Source organism: Sinocyclocheilus rhinocerous, unplaced genomic scaffold (assembly GCF_001515625.1).
Source record: "Sinocyclocheilus rhinocerous isolate Xijiao unplaced genomic scaffold, SAMN03320098_v1.1 scaffold445, whole genome shotgun sequence".
In the NCBI taxonomy this organism is placed as follows: Eukaryota; Metazoa; Chordata; class Actinopteri; order Cypriniformes; family Cyprinidae; genus Sinocyclocheilus; species Sinocyclocheilus rhinocerous.
The window spans coordinates 597,374-609,198 of NW_015645566.1; the positions used below are offsets into that span (position 1 = coordinate 597,374).

General features: G+C 38.0%; 1 protein-coding gene across 1 annotated transcript in view; it reads right to left on the reverse strand.

Moving 5' to 3' along the window:
- LOC107706735 (vascular endothelial growth factor receptor 3-like) overlaps window positions 1-11,825 on the reverse strand; it is a 54,021-nt gene that overhangs the window by 22,798 nt on the left and 19,398 nt on the right. Inside the window, exons 4-10 of the mRNA XM_016510542.1 lie at window positions 8,883-9,014; window positions 7,301-7,471; window positions 5,641-5,783; window positions 4,647-4,815; window positions 4,429-4,546; window positions 3,636-3,811; window positions 2,422-2,587 (exon numbers count right to left, since the gene is read on the reverse strand). Coding sequence (XP_016366028.1) covers window positions 2,422-2,587; window positions 3,636-3,811; window positions 4,429-4,546; window positions 4,647-4,815; window positions 5,641-5,783; window positions 7,301-7,471; window positions 8,883-9,014 — 1,075 coding nt within the window. The remainder of the gene's footprint in view (window positions 1-2,421; window positions 2,588-3,635; window positions 3,812-4,428; window positions 4,547-4,646; window positions 4,816-5,640; window positions 5,784-7,300; window positions 7,472-8,882; window positions 9,015-11,825) is intronic.

Below are 11,825 nucleotides of genomic sequence, written 5' to 3' on the forward strand. Positions count from 1 at the left end.
CTCGTCTTCATATCTTGGATAAGTTTTTTCACTAAGCTTGTTGCAGTGCATTCTAGGATTGTCTTCTCTCGCAGTGCTGTCTTTAAAATGTATCTTAAAAACAGCATATTTATAATATCTCCTGACCTCTTCAAAATCTATGATTTTATTCATTCAGCTTGTAGCAATGCATTATGGGATTGTATTTTTGGTAACACTTTAGTATAAGACCAATTCTCACTATGAATTAGTTGCTTATTAGCATGCCTATTATTAACATATTGGCTGTTTATTAGTACTTATAAAGCACATATTCTGCATGACCATATTCTACATCCCTAATCCTACCCAATACCTAAACTTAATTACTACCTTACTAACTATTAATAAGCAGCAAATTAGGAGTTTGAGGCAAAAGTCATAGTTAATGGTTTGTTAATAGTGCGAATTTGATCTTAAAATAAAGTGTGACCGAATTTTTCATTAAAGATACGTACATTGCTAACTATATTATTGATAAAAGATATATTATTATGTTCACGCCAACAGATGATACATTTCTGTTCATTTTAAGTGCGCACTGCAGTTTTATCATCTTCTGCCTTAAATGTTCAAGCTCTTAAAAGAGTAGAATCTGACTGGCTGTCCATGTTTGAAAATCATTCTGCAAGTGATTCCGGTGATATTGTTCCTCCACTGTTGGGGGTAACGCATTACAAGTAACGTGAGTTACGTAATCAGATTACTTTTTTTCAAGTAACTAGTAAAGTAACGCATTACTTTTTAATTTACAAGAGAATATCTGAGTTACTTTTTCAAATAAGTAACGCGTTACTTTTTTTTTTTTCAATTTATTGATTGACAGCTCTCCTGTCCCCATGTTGAGAGAAATCAGAAGATGTTACAGTAGTTCTAAAATAAATATGCATTAATTCATCTCACTCAAAAAAAATAAAATTTCTTCTTCTGCATTCTACTGTACGGACGTAAATTTACTTTCCCTTCAGCCTGAGGCTTATTCATTTCACTTTTGGTGTGAAAAGGCTTTTATATTTGCCAAAAATAGAACTTTTTTATTTTAAAAACAAACAAGCAAGCCCTGTCCAGATTCAAAAAGTAACGCAAAAGTAACCTAATGCATTACTTTCCATAAAACGTAACTAAGTAACGTAATTAGTAACTTTTTTATGGAGTAACGCAATATTGTAATGCATTACTTTTAAAAGTAACTTTCCCCAACACTGTTCCTCTGTGTCATTAAGGTTATAGTTGTGGTGTGGACTTTGCTATTCTCATAGAATTAGAATGGTTATTTAAACATAAATTCCTGAACCTACCCTTTAGCACCAAGCATGATAACTTTCCACTCACGCAAAGTCAGCACGAGTCATGTAGCACTGATTTTAAAAAACTGCCTTCGGCATATATTGCATAGCCAACTTGTATTAAAACCCCATCATGGCAGCGGTGAATTACCCATATAATGCATATAACTGTCTAGGTAGGCGGCTCACTTGGTTTTGGAACGGTGCTAATATCTACACCCTTAGAGTGGAACTCATAGCCTGATATCGAGAAATAATAACTGCTGATAAATATATAATGCACTCTGAGTGCTGGTTCGAGTGTGATTAGGGACTCTAGGCCTCAGCTGTGAGAGTGTAGAAGTGATGTGGAAGCAAATGGGAACTGCGGTTCGCCTCCGGCTCTCTCTGGACCTGTCTGAATGATTCAGCTGCCGCCCGTAGCTCATTCCCTCCAACCTGGACTCTAGAAGCAACTCAAACCACAGAGAAGATCCAAGCAGTCCTCTTTCAGGGTCAGAGGATGCTTAAATGCCTCTGTCTCTGTGCTTCCTGTTGTTTAGACCACAGGCCTCTGTCCTTCACACTGTGCTCTCTTCAAGCCAAATACTATAAATATCCCTAACGCCCTCCTAACCTCCCCACCTTCCGCAGCTGCCTTATCTCCAGTCAACAAGGAAGAAAAGCTGCCACCGCGCCGCCCGCTCAGCCTTTACTGCAGAAAAAATAAACAAGGCTTCTGAAAACACGGGAAAGAGCGTCTCTGACCAGTAAGAGACTGTGGGCACGTCGCCAAAAGGGACAAAGACTATCCACTCTGAACTCAACGTGAACCGCAAGCACTGGCGTTTAACATTCAATGGTGATTTCGACAGCTTCACCAGATCAACTAATACTCCCACTGATCCAGTGCTGACACTGGGAGCGCAATGCCTTCAGAGCGGCAATATCCTGAGACTTGAGATGTTTGGAGAACCTCTTAACCTCGCAACAATCACTTTGGATGAAAGCGCCTGCTAAATGCATAAATGCAAATGTAAATTCTCAGCCCAACGACATGAATTCTTGACCGGCAGAGGTTTTCAACACGATTCAGATAGCATGTCAGATGTGACGAGTCGATCCTCTGGTCTCTTACAAGGTTCTGCGGGTGCTATTGAGACTGCAGGGGCTCCACGGCCTCCACTGCCAGGTGATGGTGACAGGAGGGGTCCCGGTGGCGGTGCAGGTGAGCGTCTGTCGACTGCTCCTCCTGTAGGGGTTAGTAGGTGCTGCTGCCTCCTTCTCATGGATCTGAGGAGGAACTGCACATGCAAAGCGAGAAATTTAGGACAAATATCACTATTACACTTTCGAATAAGTTTCCCCTCGTTCTGTTAACATTAGTGAATTACATTAGTTAACATGAACTAATAACACAACACTTAATCAGAGTTAATGTTAATTTCAACATTTACTACACACTATTAATTTACTAATACATTATTAAAATCAAAAGTTGGGTAACACTTTAGTATAGGGACCAATTGTCACTATTAACTAGTTGCTTATTAGCATGCATATTACGCATATTGGCTATTTATTAGTACTTATAAAGCATACATTCTAAAAAGTTCTAAACTATATTCTAAAGCAAATATTCTAAAAAATTCTAAAAAACTATATTATAAAAAGCATATATATATAACCAAATTCTACATCCCTAATCCTACCCAATACCTAAACTTAACAACTTCCTTACTAAGCAGGAGTTTATTGAGGCAAAAGTTATAGTTAACAGTTAATTAATAGCGACTGGACCTTAAAATAAAGTGTGACCAAAAGTTGTAATCGTGAATATTATGTAATGGACCTGAGCTAACATGAACTCACAACTAACTACTAGATCTAAATAGTTCTTTTAAATTGTAATATTTCACAATATCACTGTTTTTACTATATTTTATATCAACAAGACTTCTTTCTAAAACCTGTAGAATCATGGAATTATGTTAATAATTCCTAATTCCAAAATTTTGACCGGTAGTGTATCTATTAAGGGACCACTGCCATGATTCTGTCTTAAACTTTTAGTCCATGTTTTTTAGCTTCCACCTGCCGTCCTTATGATAGTGCAGGAAAAGAAAACTGCACATACAAGACGATTTTCATGCATTATTTTTCATTTTCATTTATTTGATGAATTATCCCTTCTAGCATTTGTACTGCACCTACAATCTTTTTTTTGTTTCCAGCTCAGATTTTTAACCACCAAGGTACACCAACCCTGATTTTTTTTTTTAATAATGGATTCACTTAATACAAAATTGCAGATATTTCATATAAACATCTATTACACATTGAGAGCATTACCATTGACTATGAGAGTAAAGTTGAGTCTTTTCTCCAGGGCTGCACGTGTGTTTTTCAGGATCAGTGTGTATTCTCCAGCATCCTGCTTACACACGTCTCTGATCTCCAGAGCATGCTGCTGGACCCTAAACCGACTGAACTCTGGCCGTCTGGTGATCAGTTTGCCATTCTTATACCTGCACACATACAGATAATTTACAACATAATACTGTCTGGTTTAATATATGCACATTCATGACTATTTTTAAAGATGAAATGTGTCCATGACATTTTGTTTCCAAGACAGGACATTCAACATGAAGAAAAATATAGGATGGCACTTGATTTTATCCATTAATAATTTACTGAATGGTAAACATGTCGGTAACACTTTAGTATAGGGAGCAATTCTCACTATTAACTAGTTGCTTATTAACATGCCTGTTATTAACTTAGCTGTTTATTAGCACTTATAAAGCACATATTCTGCATGACCATATTCTACATCCCTAACCCAATACCTAAATTTAACAACTACCTTACTTACTATTAATAAGCAGCAAATTAGGAGTTTACTGAGGCAAAGGTCATAGTTAATGGTTTGTTATTAGCGAGAACTGAACCTTAAAATAAAATGTGACCAAAATGTCTCTATCCGAGGGCTTGGTGTTGTCAGGCAAAGCTGTTTCTGATGCAGAGCATGGTAATTTATTTTGATGACAGATTACATGATATAAAAATACATTCAGATTACATGGCAAGCACAGGATTCTCAAGTTGCTCATGCATGTTTGCAAAAGCTTGACTTTTTTACCATTGTGTTTCTGGTAAGGGGTATGCTGACACTTTCACAGGCAGCCGGGCAGATTTTTGTCCCTCCTTTGCCTCTATAACTGATCCATTCCTGTAGTCCAAGCTGATGAAAGGTTTCTCTGTGAAATTATGGAAGAAGAGCTGTTACATTAGCAGTAACGTGCTGTTTGTGTTTAACTATATATGTATAATAGTACAGGCATAGTTATTTTTACATACCGTGAACTAAGACAGTAGTAAACTCTTGTTTCACCTCCACACTACTGGCAGAGCAGGTGTAGTAACCGCTATCATCCACATTAACACTTCTGATTGTGAGGATACTGGAGACTTCCGTGGCTTTGTCCAGGATGTTACGCACAGATTGAAAACTTGCCAGCCTGTTCTCCTGTCCGCACAGTGCAAAAAAATCTGATTAGTGGTCTGCCTTTTGTGTACACTTGCTATTTGCAACATCACCATTTAAAATACTATATACTACACATAACTAGCTTTTCCCTCATTTTGAAAGGTCACTAGCTACAGAACGACTATACCGCAGTCATAGATCATTGAGTTATGCTGGCACAGTGAGGTCTATGCAAAATAACAAGAAGTATATTAGAAATATAAATAATATAAGATACGAATATGTAAAATTAAAAGAAATTGGAGGCATTTTTTTGCTAACACTGAGTTGTTGTTTTTTTTTTTTGCATTGTGCCAATATTTATGCCAATTAAGCATTTTATTTTTAATGCATAAAAATACATGATATATTATTTCAATTCTAAAGAAGTACACACTATGTTTAAAAATAAAATTAGGCTTTATTAAGCAAAAAATACTTAATAGGCAAAATGTGACCTGAACATGAATTGCATGACTCCAGAGATGCAGGAGACACAAGTGATGCAGTAAAACTAACTAAGGCTGATGTAGAAATTAAATCCTGGACTGTTGAGACATAATAACTGGATAGATGTACTGAATGAGTGGCCACAGATAAGCACATGAGTGTGGGAGAATGATGAATAAGACGGTTTGCATATATTAGCAGAGATTTATTACTATAGAACGCAATCACACCAAAGCCGCTGCATTTTTGTTCACAGCCCAATACCATTGCAAATTAATTAGATAAAGGTCATTTATTCTGAATTGGACAGGTCATGTTCTTTCTTGTAGCTTGTTATAGTGATAACAGTAATATGCAGTGTGGCCTGGTAATTACCTTTTGGCCTGGGTAGTCCCAGTGGAATTCCACACCGGTGTTGAACTCGACCAGCGCCGTGCAGTTGAGCTCCAGACCCTCCCCCTGCATGAGCTCCACGGGCGAGTCCTCAGGAAACAGCTTGAGCTCGTAAAACTTTAGTCCTGTTGGGTGTTGCAAACATGGACTTGTCAGCACTTTTCAAGTTCTTGGAGCAATGGACGAAGTGTTTGTATCATTGCTGTCTCCACCATGATATTAGGGTGTTGTGGGTGGTTGCTATGTGGTTGCTAGATGCTCTGGGCAGTTTTTAAAGTACCGCTGTACAGAACCGCTTACTGTAAGTGAGATTTTTGGGATAGATTTTGTTTTAAGGTGTCCTTTTTAAAGTGTAATTACACAAATAAGTACTAAGTAATATTAATTAACAACCCGTACTTACTATAGGGTTAGTGTTAAGGTTTGGGTTTGGTTTAGGGTTAGTTGCTTGTAATTATGCATTGTACTTTACTGTTATTAGTGTAGTAACAAGGACACTAAAATAAAGTGTTACTGATTTGTTTGGCAAGTGTTATCAACCTCTATGTGAAAATGGCATCTGGCTATTAAAAAAAAAATGAGTTAATACTTTATTTTAAGGTGTCCTTGTTACACGTTACATGTCCTTAATAAATTATGCATAATTACATGCAAGTAACCCTAACCCTAACCATATAGTAAGTACATGTAGTTAATTAATATTACTCAGTACTTAAATGTATAATTGCACTGTAACAAGGACACCTTAAAATATAGTTACCAAAATATGATTACAAATTTAAAAAAATGATCTGATCCACATTGTTTACAAGCGTCTTTATTAGCAAACACCAATCTCACTTTTTCAGCAAATTTTGAAATATTGTGAAATCACAGGATCTGGCATTGACTGGTGTGTTTCAATGCAAGGTCTTCTTTGCTGTGGTCCTTTCTGTGTGTGTGTGTGTGTGTGTGTGTGTGTGTGTGTGTGTGATCAGTGTGATTAGTAATAACCTCATTAATCTAAATAAACCCAACTGTGACTTTGTGAGTTGCTGGTAATTTGTAAGTTTTAATGGCCCAATTAAAGCAAGTGAAGCAAACAAAGCCATTAGGTTCATTTTATTAGATATGCTAATGTAATATTTATTCAGGAGGTCAGCTGGTATGCTCTGCTGACTCTACAGCACCACGTAATTCAAGCAAAGTTTTCATTTGTCCCTCTTGAGTAAAAAGGCTATTGATTTTGGCCAGTGTTTTGTATGACCCTCACTTTAGATCGAAAAAAGAAGGACGATGGCCTCATTTAGCAGTGTAATGATAAAGCATTTCTGAGAGGTCCCTCAACAGGATGGGAGAAGCTCACAGCCAACTCCAAGAAAGAAAATCTACTCAAATATCTGGACAAATCCTGTTTTCAATGTGATATAAAATGTAAAGTCTACATAATAGATCATTCCACTTATTAAATCATCATATTGTACTTCAATCAATTTAGCAACTTGCACAACAATCTGCATGACGATTAACCAAGATAAACAGGTTTCTAGATCAAAAACTTCTGTTGGTTCTGGAACAACATTCCTATTAACCAATCACAGCCTTAAACATACTGCAACGGGCAGGAGCGGTTGAGAATGCTGTTCCCATATTTAGTACTTACCTATTGCCAGCACAATAAATATAGATGATCTGTGCTCGTTGTTGTGGACTGAGGTGGAGCAGAAGAAGCCGAAGAAAGTGTGTTCTTTCTTAAAGATGTGGCTGGGAACCAACCAGCCCCTTTTATTATTCCAGGTGATTTCATTGCCTTCTAGAAGCAATGGAGCCTGCTCTGCCTGTTCAAACAACAACAAACATTTAGCTCAAACATAATCTGAAAGTTTTAAAATAAAGCCACTGTTACAATCTCAGACCAATATTACAATCTTTTGTATGAACAAAATGCCATATATTTAGGCAGATGATAGTGAAACAAAAATAATTTGTTATATCTTTGAAAAATAAATTGCATGGTTTTTGAAAAAAATTAAGGCGTGGTCACAACAGAGAAATTTTGCAGACAAAAAAGATCCACTGTCTTTGTGTATGAAGCACAGCTTACACATAAGTCACGTTCTGACCAAGTAGCTTTCTGGTGGTCAGTGCAATGAATTCACATGACCAATTTAAAAAAGAGCAAACACTGCATTGAAAAAATGTTTTACACTCATGTGAAACTCACAATCACATGGATTCCTATTGAAATGACTGGATTCTGCCCATGATATTTTGCAGAGCAAATGCAACTTCACAAACTAACTCACTACTTTAGTCTAAGGCAGGAAACTGAGGCAGAAATCTAGAGACTGAATGTGGCACAATTCAAGTCTATTCAAGTCACACTTAATGCATCTAATTTGCTTTAAATTGAAAGTTCAGTCATCGTCTTTCCCACCTCATGTCACTCAAAACTCCCCATTGAACCAAATGTCAAAGCTGCTCCTGTCCATGCAATAAAATTCATGGTTATCATGGTTGTCAAATTCTGCTGCAATTAGATAAAGTCTAGTCATAGTCTGAAAAAAATTGAAAACAATTCTGAAGATTTGAAATTATTATTATTATTGTTATTATGGAATACTGAAATATTATTTGATTTAATGGAAATATTATAGTGTTGTAAGATATCACACCTGCCTATGTGACAGCCACAGGCTCTGTTTACAAAAGAAAGAGTTGAGGGATCAGGATTAGAACTTTTTAGCCAATCAGAAAATGAACCAGTTACATAAATTTTGCATATCTGCAATTGCTGACATTGGTTTGCCTGATATACCGAGAGGGTGTATGGTTGATGCTAACAAAACTGTGGAAGTTAGCAGAAGGCTAAAATCAGTTACAGCACATTTAAAGATGTCTAAAGAAGTTTATTTTAACAAAGTATAAACAGACCCGTATCTTTCTGCCCCATTTCAACACTACAGACTTTGCCCAGTAAACCCAGCCCATGAAGTATGATTACCTGGAGAACAACCAAGTTGCTAAAATTCTGGAGAAAAAAAAACAAACATTTATTTAAATTACTGTTAATTTCCTTTGGCTTGGAAAGCTATGTCACCTGAGTCAGCTAAGGGCTGAAGTTACACTGCATATACAGTAACTAATTATCCTGGGTTAAATCTCTAAAATAATACAAAAAACAAACAAGTCCCCTAATCGATTTTGCAGAAACAGAGAGATCAGGTGAGCTGCTGTTGGAGGACCTACCGAGAAGAGAGAGACTTTCAGGTCAGGATCTGAAACCAGGCATGGCACTTCAATGTGAGTTTGAGAATCCGTTATGAAGATGGTCTCCATGTCGTTCTCATTTCTCTTGATGAATGGATGCTGTGGGTCTGTTTGTTTGAAGAAAAGTGAAATTAGTTCAGTTGTCTATATTTTTCTTAAGTAAAACCCTTCAGATGATACAATGATATTAAACCTACATAAAACAGATAACACTTCCAACACATTTACCACAAGTTTTACAAGCAGAAATTTGAAGCTTCTATTTTTAAAATGCATTTACTTGAATTCTTTATGAAAAAAATGTTTGGAATTTGAGCTGTAATTTTGGTGGATCAACCTCTGGTTATGTCTTATGGACATAATTTCAGTGGGCAAAGGCGGTCCACATTCTAACCCGTGTAAATTTTAAGGACAGAATCATACATACACAAGCATGCAAATGCTAGAAAGCAGTCTCAGACAACATTGCTCTGGTGATAAACTTCCATACTCAAGAGGTGATAGAGTTTGTCAATCTAAAAAAAGATATTGACTTAAACTGGCTTAGCAAGATTGTTGCTCCATCATTATAGTATTTGACCTGAAATAGAAAAAGGACAGTAGAAAGAAACTGTTTATGCTAATGCTTGCTATAGATCCCCTTGCTGTAATGCTGAGAATGCTGCAAGCGCCTGCAATGCGTTATGAATTGCGGTCTGACACCAGCTGCGCTTGTGAAGCTAGAGGCGTTTGTGTTTACAGACTTGCGTAGAGTAGATGGTAATACTTCAAATTATACTAAATTACACTTGCCTCCTAGACCAACGAATGTGTGTGACTGAACAACAACAATCAACGGCATGTCACAGACCTTGTTGATAAAGCATTAACGTATTTAACTCAGAATATATTCAAGACTTAACATTCCATCTCAAGTTCTTTGACTGAATATACACAGTTTTTAGCCAGATTTAGTCTGTGGATGATCCGAAATATCTAAGAGTGCAAATTTTTATGACACCGCTCTATCAACAGTCTCTAGAACGTTCCTTAAACCACTTAATAACAGCCTTTTGTCTTGGTCAGCATGCATATGTGTGGGACGCTAAACAAACCTCTCCAGCTTTCACTTTCAGCTGGAGGTCGCAGCGCTGTTTCTAAGCCTTTCTTTGTACATCACCTGGTGATGCCTGCATCTCGAAAGCCACCATTATTCTAACCAGTGTGATTTTTCCTCATGTAGCTTAAAGCAATCAAGCTGTCGGAGTCCAAACAAAAGGATTGTATCTTGAGGTTTATGTTTCTGCCCCGCGGTGGTCTGCATGTACAGACATAATAGGAAAAATATACAACTCCTCACAGTTATGGTGCGTCACCATAAATCACCTTCAGGAAGTGAATTGCTTTTTTGAGGGTGAAGAGACTGGGAGGCACTGGAGGGCATGACATGTAGCTATAACTCCGAGAGGCAGCGGGACCTATAAGCAGTTAACTGAAGCCACATGCCGTGAAGTGCCATTCTGCTTTACGCTCGCTGCTAATTTATAGCTGTGATTTCAGCTGGCTCTCATCAACCCCCTGGTAAGATCTGTGGAAACCATTTCGGCATCTTGTCAGGAGAAATCACCCGGCATTTCACACGAGTGAGTGACTCAGCTGACTCTTTGATCAACTGGTCGAAAACCAATTGCTTACAAACAGGGTCGTTTCTAGGCATAGGCGAGCTAGGCGGTCGCCTAGGGCGCCACCAGCTGAAGGGGCGCCAATGAGCGCACGTACTGGCACTTTTAGCAGGGTTGTGATAAAGAGTGGCACGCAGTAGCGGTTTTTGGCACGGGCGAACCGGGCAGCCACCCGGGGCGGCATTTTTTCATCATACATGGGGGGCGGCACGAGCAGTTAAAAAAAATTAAAAAATCCTCTGCGCCGCCGCCGCGAAGCGGTTTTCTATTATCTGTCATTTCACTGTGTGGGGAATTGGCAAATTGGCGCCCTTGCTTGCTGAGAAGGTGCCGTGCACAGAAGCTGTGTGAGAAGGGGAAAGGGGAGCGGCGAGGGGGACAGTTCACCTCTGGGGTGGGGGACGGGGGATCCACTGTATAGAGCATTATATATATATATATATATATATATATATATATAATTGGGGGGGGGCAATAGGGATTTCTCCTAGGGCGTCAAATTGGCTAGAAACGGCCCTGCTTACAAATACAGAGCTGGACTGTGTCACGAAGATAAACAATCCACCTGTGAATTGTTAAAGAAAGACTTCATCCATAAATTCTGTCATTATTTACCAACAACCCTCTACATTGCGACTAAATCACTCGCATATGCGACTAAATCTTCACTCTGGCGACTAAATTATGTCTAATATTAGCCAATGGCTAATACATTCTCAGATTTTACTCGCCAGTGTGTGAGTTGGAGGCTAAGTATTAAGTTTAGCACAGATATATTTTCACTCCTCTGAACACTGACTGAGCGCATCAGAGTTTTACTCTCCGTCAAGCGATCTGTGATATTTTTCAGTTCATTTGAATGGATGCGCAGCGCACCTGTGTTTGTGTATTTGCAAAGTGAGAGAGAGAGAGAGAGCGAGAGAGTCTTGCATAACATGCAGAATTGATGTGATGCATGTAAACGATATTCTTTGTTGTATTTTCCTGTAAAAATAACGGAGTTCCTTTGGAATTCTTCCGCTTTTAAGAACTACCGCTTTCTCCGGTAGTGGGCGGAACTAATGCGCAAACGACAATCTCATTGGCTGGTGCTCACCTATTATCGTCCCTGTTTAGATATCAGCAAATCAGTTCGAACGCACACAACCTGATTAATATTCATGAATCCAGCATCTCATTAATCCTTGGTGCGTTTTATATGGTTCTTATTAGTAGAATTCGTATCATTATTTTTGTTAGTTTTTTCCCAATTTTTTT